Below are 26,600 nucleotides of genomic sequence, written 5' to 3'. Positions count from 1 at the left end.
CGTTATAATAGACTCCAACATTTTCCCAAAGACGGATGTTAAGCTAACAGGCCTATAGTTGCCTGTTCTTTGTCTCCCTACCTTTTTTGAATAATGTCATCAGCAAACTTGGAAATATTACATTTAATCCCCATGTCCAAACCATTGATATAGATTGTGAGTAGCTGGGGCTCAGGCACTGATCCATGCGATACCCCACTATTCACAGCCTGCCAACCTGAGAATGACTCATTTATTCCTACTCTCTGTATCCCATCCAGCTATTCCTTCATTCATCTCTCCCATTGTTTCTCACGCAAATGCAGTTGTAGGCTTACAAGTGCAATAAAAGGGGCAGGGTGGTAGGTGGAAGGGTGACAGGATGGGTAGGGTGGTAAGGTTGGGATGGGGGAACGTCAGAGAGTCAGGAGGCAATTGGAGGATGGGGGGGCATCAGAGTGTTGGGGGGGCAGTTGGAGGGTCGTGGGGGAGTCGGACAGTCGGGAGAGCCAAAGGATCAGCGGGGGTTGTCGGTGGGGGAAATCAGAGGGTCAGAGAGGAGCCGGAAGGTTGTGGGAGAGTCAGACAGTCAGGGGCAGTTGGAAGGTCGGGGGGAGTCAGAGGGTTGGGGGGACTCGGTGAATTGGGTGGGAGTCAGAGGGTCGGGGGAGTCGGAGAGTCAAAGGAGTCATAGGGTTAGGGGGAGTCTGAAGGTCACGGGGGAGTTGGAGGGTCGGGAGTTGGAGGGTCAGAGAGTCGGAGGGTTGGAGAGTCAGAGGGTGGGGGGGTGTCGGAGGGCTCAGGGGAGTTAGAAGGTCAGGGGGGAGTTGGAGGGCGGGGAGTTGGAGGGTCGGAGAGTTGGAGGGTCGGGAGTTGGAGGGTCAGAGAGTTGAAGGGTCGGAGAGTCAGAGGGTCGGGGGAGTCGGAGGGTCAGAGGAGTCATAGGGTTAGGGGGAGTCTGAAGGTCGGGCGGAGTTGGAGGGTGGGGAGTTGGAGGGTCGGAGAGTCGGAGGGTGGGGGGGTGTCGGAGGGCTCAGGGGAGTTAGAAGGTCAGGAGGGTTCGGGGTGGGGGTTGGAAGGTCGGGGTGGGAGTCAGAAGGTTGGGGGCAGTCGAGGGGGTTGAGGGTGTGGGAGGATTTGTGTGGGGGGGCTGCGGTGCAGGGGTGATCAGTTGTATAGTTGCCAGGAGTTAGATCTTGTTTTTTTCTAACATTTCCTGGGTAACTATCCAGATAAGTGAGTTGGACCCATTTGAAGTCTCTGACTCTAACCCAGAGTCGGAGATTTTTTTGGAGGGTCCCTGGGAGAAGTGGAAGTCAAAACTTCCTGGGTGGTTCCCATGGAATCCTTGCATCGGGACTTCCGAGGGGTGCTGGAGAACCAGAGGGCACAGTTTTAAAGTGTTTTGCAAAAGAAGCAAACGCGAGGTGAGAAAAAACTTTTTCACACAGCGAGTAGTTAGGGTTTGGAATGTGCTGCCTGGAAGTGTGGTGGAGGCAGGTTCAACTGAGACATTCAAGAGGGCACTGGATGATTATTTAAATAGAAACAATGTGCAGGGTTACGGGGAAAAGACAGGAGATTGGCACTAGGTTAAAATGCTCAGAGAGCCAGTGCGGACCCGATGCGCTGAATGGCCTCTGTCTGCACCACAGGAATCCTGTGATTCTGTGATTCTGGGTCCAATAGCGCATCTGCCGGGGTACGTCCAGTCTCCGATCAGCCGTAGACTTGAAGATCTGGTCCAATGTCGGTTGTTTGAAATGTGAACAGATAATGTACACTACACACAGGTTAGTAATACAATATAGACTACTTTTATTCACTATACATTATTTTATTAGTAAAACAGTGAGCAATATCAATCCCATCACAGGGTAGATTTAAGATTCGTGAGAGATAAAGGAACATTTTTTGACTAATTAAATCTTTTGAAATTGATCAATAATAACTTTCAGCATGTTTCTTAGATGTTACACTTTTGGAATTTTTTTCTCTATTTTACTTCATCCATTGACCAACATCAATAAAGAAAATTTTATTCTGGGTTGTTATCACATTGCTGTTAGTGGGAGCTTGCTATGCACAAATTGCCTGCTGCATTCCCTACACTATAACAGTAACTACACTTCAAAAGTACTTCAGTGACTGTAAAGCACTTTGGAATGTCCTGAGGATGTGCCAGGTATTATATAATCGCAAGTCTTGCTTTTGGTCTTTTTTGCTTGTCACAGAAGTTAGTCAGCTCATGACGTGTGAGTGACTGAAAAGAGATTCTGTTGAGTTTTCTCAGCGAGTGAGTTTATTCCATACATTCATGTGACCCTTCAATTTGCAATATTCCACTGAAAATTCATTAAACTTTAACTGCAAAACAATTATACTGGGCAGTAAATGAACTGACGGATCAAAGGAGCGAAACCAGATATACCTTTACAGTACTTAAGATATTTCTTTTTGTGGTAGGACTATGTTGGAAGTAATACTCTTTGAAACCAGGTATGGCTATCCAGCAAAGCTATCCAGCCAGGTCATCTCTCCGTCAAATTAGCGTCACCGATTGATAAAGTACCAGTTGGTAAATACTTCCAAAATATATGGCAAGGACCAAGTAGATTTTAACTATTGAATTCCAAAAAACTGCCAATCAAATATTTAATCAAATCCCACAGGGCGGTTGCACATACATTGAGTAGCTTGGGCTCTCTATTTGACATCACAAACAGACAAACCAACTGAAACCTGAAACAGTTTATGTCAAGTGAAATGAACATACTCCCGGAATGAAATTGTTCTTTAACCCCTTTTCGTAGAGTTGTAGATTGATACAGCACAGAAGGAGTCCATTCGGCCCACGTGCCTGTGCCAGCTCTTTGTTAGCGCTATCCAATTAGTCCCACTCCTTTCCCTTTCCCTTTAGCCCTGCATTTTTCCCCTTCAAGTGTTTACCCAATATTCCAATTTGAAAGCTATTGAATCTGCTGCCTCTACCTCCTCAGGCAGTGCATCCCTGATCACAACAACTTGCAGAATCAAATGTGTTTCCTCATCTGCCTTCTGCTTCTTTTGCCAATCACCTTAAATCTGTCTCTTCTGCTCATCAACCCTTCTTTCACTGGAAACAGTTTCTCCTAATTTACTTCATCAGGGTTTTAAACATCACCATCAAATTTCCTGTTCCTCAAGGAGAACCATGGCTGCAGTTTATCCATGTAACCATTATCCCTGATTGCCAGAACCACACTAATAAATTTCTCCTGTACCACCTCGAGAGCCTATTTGGGTTTCTCTACAGCTTTAGGTACAGAAGCTTTAATGTAACTACTTGCTTTCATGTCACAGTTTTATATTTAGTCCATTTTTTTGGAGTTGTCAGTTTTTCAGACTGTATATCTTTCAAATTGCTGCTAAGCTTCTGCTGATTTTCTGGTGTGATGTGGATTTAATGTAACATTATCTGTATTATTTGTTGCTATAATATTCAAGATTGACACATAAAAAACAAAGCGTTAGTTGTGTCTTGTATTTTAACAGATGTTTAGTAACTACATAGCAAACCAGCGTAACAGGACTTAAACAATTAACAATTGCTTGTTTTCCTTTTAGAAAATATTGGACGACCGCCTAACATTCCATCGCATGTTGACTGATTCTGGAATACCGGTTCCACCTCTCCTTGGAGCTGAAAACCCAGATCCATCCCCAAACTCTCAATAACAGTTTCGAATCCGCACGGCTCATATTTAAATAAGGCAAAATTGGCCCTTTTTTTTTTCTGTAAGGGTTGAAATCCAGTTTGGTGTTAATGGGTTATAATTAGCCTGTAACAAGAGAGAAAAAAAATAAAGAGAAACATGAAATTAAGCTCCAAATGCTTTTTATTATTTCAGCAAAGCCACAAGTTTGTGAAAGGTTACAGCAACGTGGGCATAATGTTCACACAGCGAGACCACCCCCTGCATTCAATCAAAAATGCCATCGGCAAGTTGTTCTTCAATCTGTATATTAAAGTACACAGGCAAATATGGGATATCTTGTCAATTGTCCTCAGTGTAATCTTCCCCATTTTGAAGGGTCAGGTAACAGTGACTGTCAGATATTTCAGCAGTTCCATCATCTTTATCCTCTGTTTGATAACCATAGTGAAAAATTATTGATGTTTAAGTAGTAGTTCACTTTCAGGAAAAAGTACAACTTTCCTCTCTTGGCCAAGGGCTGCTCCCTGTTGTTTGTCCCTGCCCAAAACTGGGATTGTTGGTCACAATCCAAAATACTGCGGATGTTAGAAATTGGAAATGAAAACAGGAAATGCTGGAAGCACGCAGCAGGTCAGACAGCATCTGTGGCGGGGAGGGAGAGGGGAGGGGAGGTGGTTAATGTTTCAGTTTGTGATCTTTCGTGATAACCCCTGAGATAGGCTGTCCTGGTGAACATGGACTGCAGCGATTCAGGAAGGCGGCTCACCACCACCTCCTCAAGGGCACTAGAGATGGACAATAAATGCTGGCCCAGCTCAGCGAAGCCTACATCCCGTGAATGAATTAATAAAAAAATTTATCCCTCAATCGACATCGCTAAAAGTAAGAGATTATCACAGCAGCATCACATTCTGTGGGGGGTTTGCTGTGTGCAAATTGGCTGCTGCATCTCCAACATTACAACCCATGACCACAATTCAAAAATACTGCATTGGCTTAGGGACATCCTGAGGTTGGGAAAGGAGCCAGGAACACGCAAGTCTTTCCCTCCACAAGTGTGTGAGAACCTTAATTCCTGCAGCGACCTTTGCAGTGAGAGAACATTACACTCCATTGGAATATTTACCATGATGGAGGTGACTACCAGCTCCAGCTGGAGAGCTGCTGAGACCCCTTTTCAAAAAGGTCCATCTCTTCTCATGCCAAGCCGGCACTTCACAGGCAAGATGCAGGGTTCCCCCTGGGGTCAAGGATGCTAGGGAGCAGAAGTCCCGCCCACTGAGAGCTGCTGGCCAATCAGAGAGTAGCAGCTCTTCTGCACTCAGCAGTGCCCCCTGGAGGGGGAGGGTGAGGGTGAGGGTGCACTGCATCCACCCAAGGCCTTGGATTGACGAGAGTCCCAGGCACAAGACACTGAGTGCCTTTGAACAAGAGACCCCCTAGCCCTCCCCCCACCGCGGGAGCCCACAAGCAAACACGCCAGAGGGGGGCCCTTAAGTCGGCATTCATTGCCCACGTAGAGGCCCGGAGTGGGGGTGGGGAGGAAGGTGGTCCCACCCCGGACTGAATCGGGGTAAATGCAGCAAGGTCCCCGCCCAGCGCTCTCCCCCCAGCACCAAACCCACAATGGGGAGGGCACCAGATTCTGCCCAATGAAACTGCTCCTTGTTTTACCTCGAATTTGTTACAGAGAAACGCACACCTTCTGTTAGAAATTTACTTCTGGAAACTGACATCTTATTTTCTGCACAACACGAGAATGACAAATTGTAGGATAAATGAGAGGTGAACAATTTGTTTCTTGTCTTTTGGTGTATGTGCTTCATCTGTTTAATTTCACTTTATGGATGCCCAGGAAACTGCTCACCACCAGCTTCCCTGTCTGGTCCCACTGCCAACTAGGATCCTAAACTGTTCCCTCCTCCTCACCTACTCTCCCCTTCATTCCCCTCAAGTACTCTTCCCCCTCATTCTCCTCAAGTACTCTTCCCCCTCATTCTCCTCAGGTACTCTCCCTTCAGGTACTCTTCCCCCTCATTCTCCTCTGGTACTCTCCCCCTCATTCCCTTCAGGTACTCTCCCCTCAGGTACTCTTCCCCCTCATTCTCCTCAGGTACTCTTCCCCCTCATTCCCCTCAAGTACTCTTCCCCCTCATTCTCCTCAGGTACTCTTCCCCCTCATTCCCCTCAGGTACTCTTCCCCTTCATTCCCTCAGGTACTCTCCCCCTCATTCCCCTCAGGTACTCTCCCCCTCATTCCCCTCAGGTACTCTTCCCCCTCATTCCCCTCAGGTACTCTCCCCCTCATTCCCCTCAGGTACTCTCCCCATCATTATTCTCAGGTACTCTCCCCGTCATTATCCTCAGGTACTCTCCCCCTCATTCCCCTCAGGTACTCTCCCCCTCATTCCTCTCAGGTACTCTTCCCCCTCATTCCTCTCAGGTAGTCTCCCCTCATTCCTCTCAGGTACTCTCCCCTCAAGTACTCTCCCCTCATTCCCATCAGGTACTCTTCCCTCAGGTACTTTCTCTGTCATTCTCCTCAGGTACACTTCCCTCATTTTCAATACCAACATCATCACCCATCCCTCAAAATATCCTATCCTTGATATCTCTGTCTTTGCACAATACCACTCATCTCCAACTGACCTTTCCCTCCAAACTCCTTGAACACGCTTCCTCCTTCCAAATCCATGTTGATCTTTCCCATGTGCTTGAACCTATCTTTGAATCTTTGCAAACTTGGCTTTGCTGGCATCTAGATACTGGGGTGTAGAATAGCGGGAAAGGTTACCCCTCATTGAATGTGAAGGGGGTGTGCGACCACACTCAGTATATCATGTTGGGAAATGCCACTCTCCTCACAGCAGTCATGATGCTTTCATTCTACGCCAGTCACTGTTGTCCCTCTCTTCTCAAATGTCAAACCAGACGCTGACTCCTGGATGCCAAGTGTTCTCCAGTTTACACCCTGGCTCAGGTGTACGTGGCCAGTGTGTCTACAGCCAGAGCCATGCTGCCTCAAAAAAACATCATTGATGAGCCCTTTGGGGTACTGCTGCCTGGATTGGTCTGGGGAGCCCTGTGGTACCCACTGGAACAGGGGTCTTGATTTGGGGTGAGCTGCCACATCCTCTACAACCTGGCCAAGGGCAGCAGGCCCTAACACCCAGGGTACAAGGGTCACCTGAGGAAGGAGAGGAGGGGGAGGAGAGCAAGGCAGCTGGCACATCCATGTTCTGGCAGCTAGTGCTGTTCTTATCACCTCATTTTTGAGGATCTATCGGCCCACACATCTCTATCCTGCATTCACTCTTTTCCCCTGTGTCACGGAGTTATCAGCACAAGGCCGGGTCACTGCTCTTGCTAATTTTCTTTTCCCCTGAAGGGATGGTGGGGGATGGTAAATAGGTGCACTGAGCGATTTAGAAGTTAATCAGTGGCCTAGAAGGGACGAGGTTGAACACTTTGACCCTAATGCCATCCGTTTATTGGATTTTGCAATATATTGCAACACAGCAAGCTGGCCTGATCGGAGAGTCCTGCATTGCACTTTGACATTCTTTCCAGCTCTGTTTATGCAGCAGACTAACCGAGGGCCCAGGATTTTTATTCCTTGTTGCTGCTATCAGTGGAAGATTTTCTGGGTGATATTGTAAAATAGCTTGTGTTGTGTCTTTCAGTCCCACATGACAAGAGCTCACTGCCAGGAAGCAGCTGCGTAATCTGTAAACTCCTCCAAGATTTCATTGCAGAACCATCTGGAAGCTATTGCTCTGGTACTTTCCTGACATTCAGCAAACTTGTAAGAATTTCTGCAGGTTTCATCAGTTTTAAGCAACATTGTTAAGTGTTGGTAAATCTGACCTCACTGCTTTCAAACTTTGAAGCAATTTCCAGCACGGAGAACACTTTCCTTTAGCCGTTTATCGGGTAAGTTAATCTCTTCGTTCTATTTTGGCTTGAAACATATGAAGAAATTTCCAATTTAAGGCTTGATTTTCTTTTTAGGTTTAGTCATTTAGACACCATTACGGGTGCATTTGGAATGGAGAAATGGACCTTAATCATTCCAAGAGTAAGGACTTGAAATAAAATTATTTGGTCGTTAGACATTAAAAATCAATTTATGATCTTTGCCTCATAATTTAATTCTATCATCCAGTCCAATAGCTTAATGTGGGGTATCGTTGAGTTATTTCTGTAATGTGAAACTATTTGATAACCATCAGCGTTGCTGTTAACAGTTTTGTACACCTGAGTTACAAATGCACTGTGAACATACAGAGACAAACTAAGGAGGAATACAATAAACTAAAGCACCTCACAACATGCTCTATGAGCTCTCAGAGTATGATGCTGTCTCACTGTTAAGTGGAAAACATCAATCTTAACAGTAAAATACAGGCTTCCCTTAAATCTCATTGGCTGAATGTACGGTCTGCTGAGTGACTAAACCAGGCCAGAGACACCCTCAGGTCAATTCCTAACTTATCCCAACTAGGTCAATGGTAGAGGCTGCTGCAATTAGCATTTGTCTCGCCAGGGTAGGGAGATAATAAAATCGAATGGGGCTTCTGACATTACAGTAGGATGGAGTGCTTCATTTATTGTCAAGCACTGTAGTAGTGAAAGGTGCTGTATAAATGTGCTTTCCCCTGCCCCTCTATCAGACCCTTTCCTCAAATGCAAAAACTCTTCCAGGGTTGGATTGGACACCGCAGCCCTCCCTCACCCCACCCCCCCCAAACCCTTCGGCGCGCTCCCAGCAGCAGTTACGGGCTCCCGGTTTGATCCGGAGTGCTCCTCACCCAGTTAGAAGCTAAGCCTGTCAATTAGGTTGACTTTCAGCCAGGAATCCTGTTGGAAAAAGGTTAAAACTCCGCCACAAGCAGAGAAACACAGATTTCCAGTGTTTCCATCTGAAACTCTGACCCCACTGCGGCCTACAAATCAGCCCCTGTCTATACGTGAGGGTCATCAGGTCTGGAAGTGACAAAATGGTGGTCGAGAGATTCAATAACAGGAGCTAGGAATAGAGAGGAGTCACTATCACAACCTCGGCTCATTTTAAAAGAAAATTGGATGGGCCCTTGAAGGAAATAAATTTGCAGGGCTACAAGGATAGAACTGGGGAATGGGACTCATTGGGTTACTCTGTAGAAAGCTGGGATGGACTGGATGGGCTGAATGGCCTCCTTCTGTGCTATAAATGACTCCAGGAGTATGAAATGGCTATAGTCTTTTAAAAAAAAATCATAATACATCCATTGTGTTCTTCTCCTGTTCTCTGCCTGAAACCAGGTCTGACCCACAGTGCTATGACCTCCACTACAGGTAGGACATGAAGGCAGGTCCTGAATCCAAGCCTAGCTGGAATGGGGATTGAACCCCACGCTGTTGGCTTTTTTTTTTGTAAAAATATACTTTATTCATAAAATATCTTCAATCACATTCCAAACCATTTCAAACACAACATTACAAGGGTACAATCCAGGTTAAACTTTTACAAAATGTATCACCAGGTGCATCAGTACAAACAGTATTACAATCATTTACAGCCTTTCATTTTGATCTGTACAGCCCGAGGGGCTCTAAACAGTTCCCAGTCCCTCGGTGCGCTGTGGTAGAAAGGTCTTAGACAGCGACCCTTCCCCATTGCGCCTTTGCGGCAGCTACCCCAAGCTTTAGTGCGTCCCTCAGCACGTAGTCCTGGACTTTGGATTGTGCCAGTCCGCAACAATCGGTCGGGGACAACTCTTTGTGCTGGAAGACCAACAAGTTTCGGGCAGACCAAAGCACGTCTTTCACCGAGTTGATGATCCTCCAGCTGCAGTTGATGTTTGTCTCGGTGTGTGTCCCTGGGGACAGCCCGTAGAGCACAGAGTCCTGTGTCACAGAACTGCTCAGGATGAACCTCGACAGCAACCACTGCATCTCTCTCCACTAATCTGACCCACACTGGCTGTCCAGCCAACTGAGCCAACCGGCCCCCAGGGAATCTGAGTTGCTGTGGCACATACACTTTTACATGCATGTTGTAGCCTGGAGCTGTGGATGGTGACAGTAGAGGCTCCTATTTCTTTCCATCACATGGGCTGACCAGGAATCTCTCCTGCTCTTACCGCCTGCCTCGTGTGTTGGAAGGATTTACAAGTTGATAATCAACCTGTTTGGCTGCGTTATGAACACACCTTCCTTGGCCATCAAGTCCTGGACTGGGACTTGAACGTGGAGTTCCATTCATTCATTGCCAATGTATTTTCTATTCAGCCCAAAACCAATGGAACAATTCTCACACTCCAAATTAAACAAGTTTTGCTTCCTGTTGCCGGAATATAGTTAGTAATTCTGGTGTAGATAGTGAGGTCATGAATTATTCTCAGTCTGATGAAAGGTCACAGGCCTGACATATTAACTCTGTTTCTCTCTCCACAGAGGCTGCCTGACCTGCTGAGTATTTCCAGCATTTTCTGTTTTTATTTCAGATTTTCAGCATCTGCTGTATTTTGCTTCTGTATTACTTTCAGCCTCTTATTCTGATGTTGGAATTATATATATCTCCCATCCCCTGTGGCCCGTTACTTGTTAAAATGCTGTTGGCCATGCTCAGAATCTCCCAGTCACACACATATACACATGTTCAGGAATAAAAAATCTATTGCGTCCAGCCACACACACCAACACATAGCACCATCAGTACATTCCAGCCTGATTTAGCAGCAACACTTTGTTCTAGCACAGTCTGATCTGTACAACCCATTCTCAATGTGTTTAATGACGTAACTCCCATTGTGAGCCAACATCATTAACCATTGAGAATCAATGACCCACCAACACCTCAAGGCTTGTGACAGATAACAGCAGAAACCAACACATCACCTAGGTTTGGTTACCAAACAATGAACTACCAAATGATAGAGAGAAGGGGATAATCAGAATTAGACAGGTTACATGCACTGTACAGAAGCTGACAGCTTTCAACCAGTCATCAGCATATTTGCTGGGTGTAGAATGGATCACTCATTTAATCTCTTTGGGATTTCTTACCCTAAATATAGCTTCTAATATCCTGAAAATAATCTTGATGTGGGACTGTCATAATTCAGAGGTCAATCCAATCCTCCCAGGGTATGGGTGGTGCAGTGTTTATGTTTATGTTACTGGACAAATAAACTTTCAACAGGGTGTAAAGCAAGCAAAGACATGGGGGTTGGAATTTGGGACAAAAACCAATATCTCTGGGGCTCCACGCTGGTCAAAGTGCTGCCTCCAAACCTGTTGGGAATGAAACAGGCACCTGAAAGAGGCAAGTCTGAAAGAGATTCTGGAATTCCCTGAGAATTCTGTCCAGGACACCGTTGTAAGGTCTGAACCCAATTCTTGCCAGCTGTGAGCTCTTGTGTCATTGAAAGGGCCGTAAAAGATGCCTAGGTGTCCATTATCTTAACATTAAAGGATTCATCCTCCCTTTAGGAGTGCTGAGGAGCTGCCATTTTGGCAGGCTTGATGGGCCAAATGGCCTCCTCCTGCCTGGTAACAATTCTGTGACTCCTGGGAAGGGTGTCAGGGTGTTTCTAGTGGAGAGGCAGTGAACCGGGCTGCCACTGACGGCAGATTGAGACAGGCACCACTGAAGCACTCTCACGGTTAGTTCACCTTCATCACGTGAATGACCCTCTCTCCACCATTGGGAGCAGGCGGCATGCTTCAGTGTGGATGGGGGAGAATTCTCCGGATAGCCTCAACCTAAAATCAAGTCTTACGTCGTGATACACTGCTGCTGAGCAAAGACAGGAAAGAGATCCTGCAGGTAATTCCAGTGGCTAATATCAAAAGGAAAGAACTTTTGTAGTATTTACATCCCGTCTTTTACATCCTTAGATAATCCTCATAGCCAATGAACTGTGATGTAGGCAAACATGTTAGCCAATTTTCACATAACAACGTAAAATAAGCAGGACTGGATAAAGTACCAGATTATCTCTTCTTACTGGTATAGTTTGACTCAGGAGACCTCCCCTGCTCTGCTTCAAATAAGCTAAAGCTGTTTGATTACATTGCCACGCATCATGAGTGGTTGAAGACTCCCAATTTTTTTTATTCATTGGATGTGGGCATCTCTGGCTAGGGCAGTATTTATTGCTCTTCTTCAGAGGGCATTTAAGAGTCAACCACATCCAGACCAGGGAAAGACAGTAGATTACCCTTCCCTAAAGAGGATTAGTGAACCAGATGGATTTTTATGACATACCGAAATGGGTTTTGTGGTCATCATCAGACTTTTGATTCCAGATTTTTTTTTTAATTACTGAATTCAAATTTCACCATCTGCCACAGTGGGATTTGAACCCAGGTCCCCAACGCATTACTCTGGGTCTCTGGAATACTAGCCCAGTGACAATACCACTATGCCACCACCTCCCCTCTTGAGTGATAAGTAGAACAGAATGTCACAGGCTTTGGGCCTGCACAGCATTCACTCCGGGGATCTGATGGTGCTTTCCCCTTGGCTCCATTCTCTCTCCTCGCTCACAGACACATGACTTCAGCTTCTTTGGCTCCCTGGTACAGTGCAGGCCTCCAGTGTATAGTCTGTTGTTAGCCACATCCTGGAATCAATGTTGAAAGTTTTCAAGTGCGCTTGCAAATGATTTTGAACCTGAGACGAGGTCAACCCAATGGCCTTGAAGCATCTGCAACTCCTCCATACAAGAGGTCCGTTGGGACATGGCTTCTTCTAATTAAGGTAGATGACCAAGGCATCTAAATGTGAGATAAGTTATTCGACTTGGCAACTAGCTTCCTCCAGTTCTTCAATATCAGGATCTTTAACTTTCTACTGGATGTTTAAAACTGGTGCACAACAGTCTCAGAGAAAACAAAGAACTCGCATTTATATAGCACCTTTCATAACTCAGGACGGCCCAAAGCATTTTACAGTCAATGAAGTACTTCTAAAATGTAGTCCCTGTTGTCATGTAGCCATGCCTGTTGTCGGTGATCCACGTTTCACTACAATGTAGCAGTGTGTTCATATTTGTTTATCAGTATTATAGTGTTCTATCTTAAGTTATTCCTTTTACTAACCAATTGACCGAAAGTGCTGGTTACCATTCCAATGAACTAGTTAAGCTTGTCATCCAGAGATAAATTATCCATTACAGTTAATCGTAGGTAATAAAACCTATGTACAACTTCTAGTGTGATATTAACTATCAAAATTTCTGCTGTAGTCAATGTACCTTGACCCGTGATCACGTTCTTTCCCAGATTGATGGCTAGACGAAATTAATCTCAGGCTAATGTAAGGTTGTTGCAAAGCATTTTAATCTCCAGTTCCCAATGTGAGACAAGAATTGCAATATCAGCAAAAATGAATGCCTTTGTCAACAGATGTTTCATTTTGCTTTATTGTGTATGCACAATGTTCAGCACCATTCGCGACTCCTCAGATACTGAAGTAGTCCATGTCCAAATGCAGCAAGACCTGGACAATATCCAGGCTTGGGCTGACAAGTGACAAGTAACATTCATGTCACACAAGTGTCAGGCAATGACCATCTCCAACAAGAGAGAATCCAACCATCGCCCCTTGACATTCATTGGCATTACCATCACTGAATCCCCCACTATCAACATCCTGGGGTTACCATTGTCCTGAGACTGAACTGGACTAGCCATATAAATACTGTGGCTACAAAAGCAGGAAAGAGGCTAAGAATTCTGCGGTGAGTAACTCACCTCCTGACCCACCACAGCCTGTCCAAGACACAAGTTAGGAGTGTGATGGAATACTCTCCACTTGCCTGGATGAGTGCAGCTCCAACAACACTCAAGAAGCTTGACACCATCCAGGACAAAGCAGCCCGCTTTATTGACACCCCATCCACAAACATTCACTCTCTCCACCACCGACGCACAGTTACAGCAGTGTGTACCATCTACAAGATGTGCTGCAGGAACTCACCAAGCCTCCTTAGACAGCACCTTCTAAACCCATGACCATTACCATCTAAAAGGACAAGGGTGGCAGATAGATGGGAACACCACCGCCTGGAAGTTGCCCTCCAAGTCACTCACCATCCTGACTTGGAAATATATCGCCGTTCCTTCACTGTCACTGGGTCAAAATCCTGGGACTCGCTCCCTAACAGCACTGTGGGTGTACCTGCACCACAGGGACTACAGCGGTTCAAGAAGGCAGCTCAGCACCACCTTCTCAAGGGCAATTAGGGATGTGCAATAAATGCTGGCCTAGCCAGCGATGCCCTCAACCCATGAATGAATTTTAAAAATTAAAGAATTTTCGATCTAATCTGACCATTAGCACAAAATGAGAAAACATCATGGAACAGAATATATCAAAGAGTGAAATCAGCACTCCTATTTCTCAGCCTTATAGACAGAGTTGGACATAAGGATGCTAACAAATGCTGATTGTTTTAGCAATATCTATGATAGTATAAGTAATGCCATTAAATTTTGAGACTTACAATGAGTACATGGCTTTTTATTACTACTTGTCATTGAGGTTAGATCATTATAACACAACTGTATCACAATATCTCATCCTTATCTGGGTTTTGTTCAAATCGAATAGTGCAAGTGTGCAGTGTTGCTTAACCAGGCTAAGTTTACAATAAAGGTTCAGTGTGTCAAAACTAACACCCCCAGGACTGAATCTGTGCCAGATTTCGGATCTTGCCAGTTTTTAGACTGGGTGGTCTGGACTGGGTCGGGTGGGTCAAGTGTCCCTCAGGCCACTCGGAACACGGGAAAAGACAAGCGTGCAAAGCTGATAACTGGTCGGCACACCGCTGTGCCAATGCAGCACCTAGCCAAACAAGCCAGTAAGTTATTTTACTCATCAATAATAATTAAAATTCATACATGGCAATTTTTTAGACATTGCTGGTGTTCTGCCATTCCAATAAAATGTAAACATAAACTTACGTAGAACTTACACCACCAGAACACTCCATTCGGCCCAATGTTTATTCTGGAGTTTATATGCTACATGAGCCTTCTACCCTGCTTCATCCCACCCTATCACTATATCCTTTAATGAGTTTCTTCCTCGTGCACTTTGGAAGCTCCTTCTTTCAGTAGATTGGCTGCTTTGGTGCTGAGCAGTCCTGCCTCACTCTGGCAAAATCTCAGGTATCTCCTTTGAAACGACAATTTGAATTTAATTCAAATTAAATTAGAAGGAAGCATCCTGAAGAACTGGCAACAATGGAATGGACATTTCGTAGGCACAAAGGGAGACTGTGCACAGCCCTTCAAGGTCAGAATGTATCAGGACATTTAATCATGCATTCCATAACTGACTCAAATTACTGAGATTCTTTGCTGGTTCATTGTTCTGATGGTTCAGTTCAGTGCTCAGTGGAACAGAGCCATACCAAACAAAAAGGTTCCAGGATGTATCTCCCTTCTGAATGGGGTTCCTAACGCTCCAGGAGATTCTGGAATTAAAGATTAAACGCCAGGGTACTGTTGTGAGCAAAGTCCAGGAGAAAAATGGTAGCATTTTTAAAAACAGTTTCTTTAATCATTTTCTTTGAAGACTTTAATTTCTTAATAATTTATGACTTACAAAAACAAGGAGAAAAGGCTGTTTGATTGACTGTCAAGAATGATTCCACACAGGTCATGAAGATTCGACTAGCGTGGGAAGGCTTATGAAACAAGGACTAATGCTGGCAGCACAGCGGCAGAGTGGTTGGAGGTGAATGGTGATGTGATAAAACCTCTAGGAATAGGGGCAGAATCCTCCCCGATTTGCACTAAGTGCGGTAGCGAGAGGGAGAATGACATTTTACCCGCTGGCCACAATGCTGGCTTTACACACTGTACCGTCCCAAGCCCACCACGTTCATTATGCATTCCCGGGATAGACGCTGTTTCCATGGTGGGCGGGCTCCAATTCGCCTGCCACGCCATCACCTCGCCGCTTCATCACACCAGGCACCACATTTAAAGTCCAGCTGAGCTCAGTGCTTCCAGCCCAGGGCTGCAGCAAAGAAGACATGGCCCCGAAAGGCAAGAAGACTGCAGCCCTCGAGCGCCTTTTGGATGCCGTGGAGGTCGCTGTGATATCCTTTACCCCTGCTCTGGCCACGGGAGGGGCAGCTATGTTACCACTCCGGCTTGGGAGGCTACGGCAGTGGTGATCAGTGCCAATGCTGCACAGAAGAGGTTGGCCATCCAATACAGATAGAGGGTGAATCATCTCACCAGTGCAGCCAGGGTAAGGCAACCATCTCATCACTTTAAACTCACACACTCAAGCCCATCACACACTCAATGGCATCTCACTCACTGCCAGCTCAAGGGAAATCACCTCCCATTCTCACACACCCTCACATCTCCATCTGGCCTCATCTCCTCTGGAGACTGCCTCCTCAGCCCTCACCATCTTGAGGTCAGTTGCACAGATCAACATGTGTCCCCACACACATCTGGGTTATGCTCCTTCCCCAGTACAGCCCTCGCCCTGCAGCCTCTTCCCTTGCCTGAGGCCACTTCTCCCCCTTCTCCAAAGCCCTAGCTCTGCAGCCATTGAAAAGCCACCCCCGCCTTATGGCTGGTCTGGTCGGTAGAGACCTGCCCGTGAGACTCCTTAAAAGTGATGTGGTGCTGCCTGTGAAGCCTGGCGCTGATGACCATGAGTGCTGCCCGAAGCGAGGTAGGCAAACAAACCATGAAGTCCCGAGTAAAGTTCAGCCCGCCAGGTGCACACCTTATTTTTGCTGTTGTGAAACACATCGGTGTGTTTTCTCACTGACATGGGGGCACAGTCCAGCAGTGAGGGGGGGTATACGTCCAGTGGGCTGGCCTCACAATGATCTGTGGTTGGATTACAATGGGGTTCCTGACATCCGATGGTGGGGAACATGGCCCACCATCGACAGGCTGAGCGGACGGACACAAACTGGTTCCACAACGTCCTGAAACCGATTTATGGCCTTCTCGCCATATTGTTCACTCACGCCACAATACACGCCCAGCGCCAGCGGGCAGGGAAAATCCCGGCCTAGGACTGACCAGAAGAAGCAACCCAGAGTCTAAACTGAGTCAGCTGGTGTCAGCCAGGCTGGTCATAGCGGCCGTGCAAACATCCCTAGAGGGGAATAATCATCTCGGATTCCGGTTCCAGATTCCTGTCGCACCGTGTGTGTGGTTAGATTCTGCAGAATTAAATGAGGCTGTGACGAATGAAGAGCATTTTGACTCTCACATTGGAGAAAGGCAATTTACGGCCAGAACGCAGAAGGAGGCTATTCGACCCATCCATTCCATGCTGGTTCTCTGTAAGAGCTACTCTGCTGATCTCACTCCCTTTCCTTCTCGCTGCAGCTCAGCAATTTTTTTTCTCTTTAGATAATTAACCAACTCCTTTTTGAAAGCCATGATTGAGTCTGTCTCCACCACACTCATAGGCAGAGTGTGTTGTACCTGAGCGTAAGTCAGTGTGTTCAGGAAAGAGCAGGAGAAAGTGATGTCCAAAGCCTTGCTGTCACGACTTAAATTCTCTGCATGTTTTCCCAAGTTTCGGATCCCAGCCTTGCCGAGGAGAATGGCAAACACACAGGATTAGTCAAAGGAGAGAGGTCAGGGGGAGATGGACCCTGTCCTGGCCATTTCCTGCTGTGGTGAATGGAGCGTGTTGTGAAGGGTAGAAAACATTCACTAAAATTGATGCTACTTTTGAAAAGAAAGGATAATTTTGACTGATACTCCACCTTGCACAGCTTCAGGATGTTTCAGGGAACCTCACGGCCAAGTAATGACTTTGAAAGTGCTGAGTGTTGAAGTGCAGGAAACCAGAGCAGGCAGACAGCATGCAGCAAAACCCCACAAACAGCAAAAAAATACAGAACCAGTTAATATGTTCTGGTCCGGTTTGTTAATAAGTATTGGGCAAGTCATCTGGAAAATTTTCCTGCTCTCCCTTTAGTGTCATGGGATCTTTTACAACAGTGGCACTGAGGCTGAACTAAAAGATGTGGATGCAACACTCCCCCTGGTGCTGCCTGCGGTTTCTGCTTAAGTTCTGGAATCATGTGTGTTATATACAACCTCAAAAGTAAAAAAAAATCCTGCAAACTAATAGGCTTTGAATAAACTCGTGCTGGATGATTTCATTAATGATACAGAATGCAGGGAAGTTAAGACAAGTGGACAAGTTTGTCTGGCAAGAGTATGAAGGGCCAGAACATTAAGGCAGGTGATGGAATTAAGATACAGATCAACCATCATCCAACTGAATGGCCGAACAGGCTCAGGGTGTTGAGGGGCGGTGGGGAGGGGGTTAGTGTGTGTGGGGGTGGGGGAGGGGGTTAGTGTGTGTGGGGGTTGGGGAGGGGGTTAGTGTGTATGGGGTTGGGGAGGGGGGAGTGTGTGTGGGGGTGGGGAGGAGGTTAGTGTGTGTGGGGGTGTGGAGGGGGGAGTGTGTGTGGGGTTGGGGAGGGGGGAGTGTGTGTGGGGTGGGGGAGGGGAGTTAGTGTGTGTGGGGTTGGGGAGAGGGGTTAGTGTGTGTGGGGTTGGGGAGAGGGGTTAGTGTGTGTGGGGTTGGGGAGGGGGAAGTGTGTGTGGGGTTGGGGAGGGGGGAGTGTGTGTGGGGATGGGTAGGGGGGAGTGTGTGTGTTGGTGGGGGAGGGGAGAGTGTCTGTGGGGAGATGGTGGGGAGTGTGTGGGGGGAGATGGTGGGGAGTGTGTGGGGGGAGATAGTGAGGAGTGTGTCGGGGGAGATGGTGGGGAGTGTGTGGGGGGAGTTGTTGGGGAGTGTGTCGGGGGAGATGGTGGGGAGCGTGTGGGAGGAGATGGTGGGGAGTGTGTGGGGGGAGATGGTGGGGAGTGTGTGGGAGGAGATGGTGGGGAGTGTGTGGGAGGAGATGGTGGGGAGTGTGTGGGGGGAGATGGTGGGGAGTGTGTGGGGGTAGATGGTAGGGAGTGTGTGGGGGGAGATGGTGGGGAGTGTGTGGGGGGAGATGGTGGGGAGTGTGGGGGGGTGGGGAGTGTGTGGGGGGGAGATGGTGGGGAGTGTGTGGGGGGAGATGGTGGGGAGTGTGTGGGGGTGGGGAGTGTGTGGGGGGGAGATGGTGGGGAGTGTGTGGGGGGAGATGGTGGGGAGTGTGTGGGGGGAGATGGTGGGGAGTGTGTGGGGGGAGATGGTGGGGAGTGTGTGGGGGGAGATGGTGGGGAGTGTGTGGGGGGAGATGGTGGGGAGTGTGTGGGGGGAGATGGTGGGGAGTGTGTGGGGGGAGATGGTGGGGAGTGTGTGGGGGGAGATGGTGGGGAGTGTGTGGGGGGAGATGGTGGGGAGTGTGTGGGGGGAGATGGTGGGGAGTGTGTGGGGGGAGATGGTGGGGAGTGTGTGGGGGGAGATGGTGGGGAGTGTGTGGGGGGAGATGGTGGGGAGTGTGTGGGGGGAGATGGCGGGGAGTGTGTGGGGGGAGATGGTGGGGAGTGTGTGGGGGGAGATGGTGGGGAGTGTGTGGGGGGAGATGGTGGGGAATGTGTGGGGGGAGATGGTGGGGAGTGTGTGGGGGGAGATGGTGGGGAGTGTGTGGGGGGAGATGGTGGGGAGTGTGTGGGGGGAGATGTTGGGGAGTGTGTGTGGGGGGAGATGGTGGGGTGTGTGTGGGGGGAGATGGTGGGGAGTGTGTGGGGGGAGATGTTGGGGAGTGTGTGTGGGGGGAGATGGTGGGGAGTGTGTGGGGGGAGATGGTGGGGAGTGTGTGGGGGGAGATGGTGGGGAGTGTGTGGGGGGGAGATGGTGGGGAGTGTGTGGGGGGAGATGGTGGGGAGTGTGTGGGGGGAGATGGTGGGGAGTGTGTGGGGGGAGATGGTGGGGAGTGTGTGGGGGGAGATGGTGGGGAGTGTGTGGGGGGAGATGGTGGGGAGTGTGTGGGGCGAGATGGCGGGGAGTGTGTGTGGGGGGAGATGGCGGGGAGTGTGTGGAGCGTCTATTCCTGTTCCTAAGTTGCATTCAGCTGTTATTATCCAGCTAACCAGCTGATGCTGCATTAAAAGAAATTCTGGTTCTGAACGTAGATTAACTACAAGAGCATTAAAGGCGTGAGTTTTGTGTTGTGACAGATCCTACCAACCTTCAGCAGCTCCGATTGAATTTAACAATGAACACTCATGAGACAGACGTACAGTATAGCCGATGGAATGACAATGCTCAGGACCAGGTCACCATCAGCATTTCTGCAATAGAAGCAACAGGTTGTAAAAGGTAAAGCTCATTTCAAATGAGATTATTCCATAATCCATCCTGTACTCAGAAAATAACAGTTTGTGGACAGGGATATGTCTGTTCCTTCAAATATCTCTGTCTGAAATTTCAGTTGAAAGTTTAAATCGAGGAGCTCAGCACAAATTTATGTTTGTTACTTTTAATCAGTAACATTCCTAAACTGAAACAATATAATGGTGCCATTATGGATGCACAGACGAGTGAAATCTCACAGAAATTACTTTTAATGTTGTTAATTTAATAAATAAAAGGTTGTAGAACAAGTGTGAATTTACAAAACAAAAACAGAAACAGAAATACCTGGAAAAACTCAGCAGGTCTGGCAGCATCGGCGGAGAAGAGCACAGTTGACGTTTCGAGTCCTCATGACCCTTCAACAGAACTAAGTAAAAATAGGAAAGGGGTGAAATATAAGCGTTTGCTTCCTTTTTTTAAAATCTAGGGAGGCTGTGGCATAGCGGTATTGTTACTGGGCTAGTATTCTGGAGACCCAGGGTTATTCTCTGGGGACCTGGGTTATTCTCTGGGGACCTGGGTTCTAATCCCATCCATGGCAGATGTTGGAATTTGAATTCAATAAAAATATGGAATTAAAATTTAATGATGACCAGGATTGTCAAGAAAAGCCCACCTGGTTCACTAATATCCTTCAGGGAAGGATATCTGCCATCCTTACCTGCTCTGGCCTAATGGGGGTGACTCCAGATGCACAGCAATGTGGTTGACTCTAAACTGCCCTCTGAACAAGGGCAATAAATGCTGGCCTGGCCTGTGATGCCCACATCTCATGAAATAATTTTAAAAACTGATCACTTTACTCATATTATCTCTCATGGAAGCCCTTCCTGTTGCTAGGATACAGTTACATGGAAGCCATTCTCTGCTAGAAAACTCTAATGACTGTTCATACGGCAATCATCTTGTTAAAACCAATTGCTAGTTAAACAGGTGATGGGCATTAATTATCCCAACTGAATAGAATAAAAAAGGTGTAGCTGGAATATTTTGTGTGGAAGTTAGTAGTATGGAGGAGTTGTCTGGGAAATAAACCATCTTTAACTAAGAGGCCAGCCTGGATTAATTCTTCCACCACAACCTCTTATTGTGAGTAACAATGACCAATCTTCATGTTTCAACCTGGACCTTGGGGCATTACTGAGCTTTGGTGCTGAACATAACCAGCATCCATGTGGCTTCCAGTTGAAATCATTGGCTAGTGAACAAGAGCAGGAAACCTGGCTGATTTATCCTCACCAAAGTCTAGGAACAGCAAGGTCAATTCTCGCATGGCTGCTGCCCTGACTGCTATCAGCTCACTCAAGCCATAAAATCTCGGTTGAAAGATTCACTTGCACCTCCTTCAACTTGATCTACTGTATTTGCTGCTCCCAGTGCAGCCTCCCCTACACTGGGGAGACTAAATGCAGACTGGGTGACTGCTTTGCGGAACACCTTCATTCAGTCTGCAAGCATGACCCAGACCTCCCTGTCGCTTGCCATTTCAACACTCCACCCTGCTCTCATGCCCACATGTCCGTCCTTGGCCTGCTGCAATGTTCCAGTGAAGCTCAATGCAAACTGGAGGAACAGCACCTCATCTTCCGATTAGGCACTTTACAGCCTTCCGGACTTAACATTGAGTTCAACAACTTCAGATCATGAACTCTCTCCTCCATCTTTACCCCTTTTTTAAATCCAATTGTTGATTTTATTTTTTGGGAGTTTTAAAATTTTAATTCTAATTATTTATTTATTTATTTTTCTTTATTTTATTTTTTTTAATCCTTTTTCCCCAAACACCAACCTCCCACCTCCACAGGACCATCTGTCACTTGTTTCTATGCTGTGCTTTCACAGCGCGCTGACCCTTGGTCTGCTATTGACACATTCTGCTCTTACCTTTATGCCACTATTAGCACCTTCTTTACTCTAACACTACCATTAACACTCCCTTTGTCTTGTGTCTATGACATCTTTGTCAATCTTTCCCACCTATCCCTGACCTTCTATCTTGCTCCACCCCCTCCTACACGGTATAAAATCCATCATATTTCTATTTCTCTTTAGCTCTGAAGAAAAGTCATACGGACTCGAAGCGTTAACTGTTTCTCTCTCCACAGATGCTGCCAGACCTGCTGAGTTTTTCCAGGTAATTCCGTTTTTGCAGTAGCTTTTAGCTTTTTGTTTTTATCTCATGTCTAATGGTGCCTGGCCCACGCTGGAAGCGAGTTTATTGACACTCTCTGAAGAGAGAACAATATCTGCACTTGTTCCTGGCAAACCTGTTGCTGCTGGGCATAGTTTCTGATCAGATCTCCTGGTCCATGTTATCACCATTCAGATCTTGGAAGTCCTGTGGACGTTTCCTGTTTAAAGTATCTATTGCAGCAGTCGGCTGCCAATCTGGGAATCAGCAATGGCCTCAGAAACTCTCCCTGCAGCAGCCTCCTGGGCTTTCAATATCTTCAGCTTGTTGCAAATGTGGGTGCTGGACTCTGTCAGCTTGACCCGATGTGTGGAAACTCTCCACGACTTCCGCAGGACATCAATGATGCTGTGATGTTGAAGTGAAGTTGCATTGTTCCTTTAAATGAAGTGTCTTTGATTGTTGAAGTGAGCTACTAGCCCTGAGGCTGCTTTTCAGCAAAGAAGTTGCTCATTCCAGAAGTGAGTTTCCCTGGCAGCTGATTGCTGAGTATGACGGGCAGGTTGTCAGGTGGAACTATAGGAGAGACACATAAAAACAGAAAATGCTGGCAATACTCCGTGGGTCAGACAGCATCAATGGAGAGAGAAACAAGCTTAAGGTTTCAAACCAGTGGAGTTTTGTCAGAGTTCATCTTCGTGAGTGATAGTGTGTTAGCACTGGAACCTCAACTTACCACATTATTAAACCTCTTGCTGCAAAATCTGCACCAATTCTTGGAGTGACACAAGTTGCAGTGGCAAATTCTGCCACCTTCGCTCCAGATCACCTTATGGCATCTCCTGCCCATCAGACACACTTCTAACAACACAGCACCTGTGCAACCCACAAAATCTGGTGTGTGTGTGTGTTGGGATTAAGGGGAGGGTGCGAGGGGGTATAGTGGGGGGGTGCCTGTGGACACCTCTAAGGCTGTTGCTGCTTCTGTCACCTTGCTGAAAAGTGATACTTCCCTTTAACTCATCGCAGTCTTTAAAATGTTGTACCAGGACTGTATTTCCCTCGCTCCCAGTGGCAGGAAACTAATGACAGGTTTCTGGCTTCTAAACCAACCTGGAGTGTTGCTCTTCTCCGCCGATGCTGCCAGACCTGCTGAGTTTTTCCAGGTATTTTTCTTTTTGTTTTGGATTTCCAGCATCCGCAGTTTTTTTGTTTTTATCTCTGGAGTGTTGTCAGCTGGTTTTGCTGATAATGCAACTGTATCAAACTTCCAGACTCATGGTTTTCATTGACTGAAACATACACTTTTCAAGTTGATCAAAAACCTTTGCAAAAAGGCAGGGTTATCAGAGGTAGGGTTAGAGTGAACAATAAAAATTAAAGTTCACATATAAAATCAAACAGAGAATTGAAGTATCACAGGATATCCATTAACCATGTGCTAAATTATGATTATTTCAGTTGATCGGAGTTATAATAGAATACTATTCTATTTTGAACAAAAACACAAAACTGCAGATGATAGAAATCTAAAACAAAGCTGAGTTCTAATGAAGAACATCTACTTTAAACTGCAACTCAATTCATAGATGCTCAATTCCGGAATCAAGTTTTAATGTTCCAGTGGTTTATGGATTTTTTTTTTTTCAATGTAATCTGGATCCCACTTGTAATTTTGGAGCTGGTCAGGGGAAACCAGCAGAGAAGCAGTGGGAATGGATGAAATCTGCGATTTCTGGCAGCTTCCTCGAGTTCCTGACACAGTTAGACTTGGTGTATATTTCCTCTGTCAAAATACTGAAGGAGGCTTTTTACAGCAGCTCCTCTGAACCTGCCAGTGTTTTAAGGGTTAGTATTGTTGCTGTACTATGCTGCTGTACCCTTGTGTGCAGGCTGCCATTTCATCAACAGTCTCGCCATTGCTTGTAACGCTGATCTGAGTTAAAATTTGAGCTTTATTTTTTGTCTTTCTCTTTTTTTCAGGATATTTAATAAATTATGCACTGGAAAACTAGGCATTGCGATGAAAGTCCTTGGAGGAATTGCTGTGTTTTGGATCATCTTCATTGTTGGCTATGTGACAGGCTACTATGTCCACAAGTGCAAGTAGAAACTTAAAGCAGAAAGCAGGAAGTTACTGCATTCCTATTACAACCGCTGAATAATTCTGTACTGTTTCAGGTGTGATCTCCACAGCAGCTCCCTGTCTCCTGTTTGAATATAATGAAAGAATCAATCTTAAAATTCACCCATAGTGAGCCGTTGTTTGAATCTTGAACTCCAAATTTAATCCTGATGTAGTTTGTTTTTCTTAAAGGAACAGTGTTCCCATGGGATTGTGCTGAGGAAGACACATGGACAGAGGCGGGTACACCACTACCAGCAGCTCAGTGGCATCACTGCACCACAATCACAGCAATATAAATATCAGCAGCACACAGGCCAACTTTAATTATTGTTTTTTCTTTTTGAGAAAAACTGAAACGAAGCTCCCTTCCTCCAAACGCGCCATTCAGTTTTTAATAAGTCAAATACTGCGGATGCTGGAAATCTGAACTAAAACTAGAAAATGCTGAAAATACTTAGTAGTAGGTCAGACAGGGTCTGTGGAAAGAGAAACAGAGCTAACCTTTCAGGTCAATGACTCTTCATCAGAACTGGCAAACGCTCTTTGACCTGAACTGTTAATTCTGTTTCTGTCTCCACAGATGTTGCCTACTTGATTAATGTGTCCAGCATTTTCTGTTCATATTCCATTTTAACTATCTGGATGTGTTACTGAGCCAAACAGACCAGGGATAGGTTTGATTCCTGATCTCTCCAGTAAACTGTCTCAATGACCTTGGGGTTTGGAAGGAAATTTTCCAAAGTTGCTTCTCCTGGTTGCTTTCCAATGACGCCCTCCTACTAGAATATCCATGTGTGTGTAGGCTATGGGTGAGGAGGCGATCAGCCCGTGATGTCCTCCAAGGACGTATGACCTGCCAATGAGCAACGTGTTTCTGACACATCAGTTAGGAGCCGTGCTTGTGGAATTGTATCCCAAGGGTGGGTTAGTACCTGTCAGGAGAGAACGATGGAGGATGAAAGGAAAGAATATTCAAGAATAGTTGACTTCCCAGTTATCTTCTCTCAATAAACCGAAATCTCACTGGCAGGAAAGTACAGCTGTGTTTAGGAGTTGGAATGCAGGCCTCCCTACACCAACACAAGCTGTTAATGCTTCCACTTACACTGCTGATAAAATGTCAGAGCTGTTTATACCTAGGGCCGTGCCTGTGAGCTTTCAATATCCAACTGTTTAATACACCAATCCATTCACAGATTGTCCAAAACCCCTTTCCCATCCCCAAGTGCATTGCTACCTCTGACAGGAGGGGGAGATTTGAGGGCTAATATTAGGATGATTGTGTTAAGAATAGTATCATCACTCCTCACATTGGTCAGTGAAAATATACACCATCCAGTGTAGTGTAAGATACTATAATATAGATTCAATGTTTGTTTTAACTGAAGAAGATGTAACTGTAGAGTTATAAGTGTGCACATGGAGAGTCATTTTCCAATTCTTCACTTTTGCTGGGAAGCCTCGGCACTGACATCACACGTTGGAAATTTGAGTGCCTCGCCAGGTCATTTACTGATCATTTCATTTCATTGATGGTGGGTAAAACATGTGCAATGCACACCAGAGAGTGAAGCCTCTCACCTAAAACACAAGCCAGAAAATTAATCATCCTATACGGATATATCTACATGTGCATTGACATACATGGATGCAATATTTACATAGTCATGTACATGGTTTGTACAATTACACACATACACCCAAACACTCTCTCTGCTAAAAGCATGGAACCTCTCCAATGACAGGCTTGGGACAGAAAATCAGGTCCCCGATCGACTTTGTGCACCCAAAACATGTTGTGGCAAATTTCCCAAGATATTTTTGGAGCCAGAAGGAACACAGATAGTGTGCCAGGCTTAAATAAAATGATTATTAAAACTGGATCTCACACTGAATGTTGTAAGATTGGATGAAGCTCTGTCACAGCACACATCTCACCTCCTGAGCAGGCAGGAGGGTCTGGTGTGTAGTGTCTCTGTAAATAAGGCTGCCGTTGTATCACTGGATCCTGAAATTTGGCAATAAACAGTTCTCTACTTGTGCATTGAACACCTTGCGAACTTTTCATTTGCCTGTAAATTTTTGACTCTTCGTTGAAATCTTCATTAAAACTTCACTTTTCCGCAGTGTTGACAATTCTCAATGCAATATAGGCTCCAGATAACCAAGTTTGGAAGGGTGGGATTTGTTTAGTTCTCATTGTGATGATTAGATTGGACAATGATGACCAATTCAGGAAGGCACACCATTTTCAGGGGGTATGGTCACTGCCATCAATACTCAAAGACCCACATTTACTTACAGTCCAAACCATTCGTTCCTGGGTATGTCGAAGAGACCTGTCTACAGCATGTCCAGTTCACTGCAGATGCAGTG

At 46.2% G+C, this 26,600-nt stretch overlaps 1 protein-coding gene across 2 annotated transcripts; it reads left to right on the top strand.

Moving 5' to 3' along the window:
- Positions 1-7,478: 7,478 nt before the first annotated feature.
- smim1 (small integral membrane protein 1) lies at positions 7,479-26,273 on the top strand. Of its 2 annotated transcripts, none has more exons than XM_078557691.1 (3): positions 7,479-7,610; positions 19,788-19,929; positions 24,080-26,273. In XM_078557691.1, the coding sequence occupies exons 2-3, from the start codon at positions 19,826-19,828 to the stop codon at positions 24,204-24,206; spliced, it is 231 nt and encodes a 76-aa protein (XP_078413817.1). In that variant the 5' UTR covers positions 7,479-7,610; positions 19,788-19,825; the 3' UTR covers positions 24,207-26,273. The 2 variants fall into 2 exon arrangements, with proteins under 2 accessions (XP_078413817.1, XP_078413818.1); XM_078557692.1 differs by lacking the exon at positions 7,479-7,610 and adding an exon at positions 12,292-12,426.
- Positions 26,274-26,600: the final 327 nt, after the last annotated feature.

This window comes from Cetorhinus maximus, chromosome 15 (genome assembly GCF_964194155.1).
Source record: "Cetorhinus maximus chromosome 15, sCetMax3.hap1.1, whole genome shotgun sequence".
NCBI classification, from domain to species: Eukaryota; Metazoa; Chordata; class Chondrichthyes; order Lamniformes; family Cetorhinidae; genus Cetorhinus; species Cetorhinus maximus.
The sequence above is the reverse complement of the archived record's forward strand: the minus strand, read 5'-3'. Positions and strand labels throughout refer to the sequence as shown.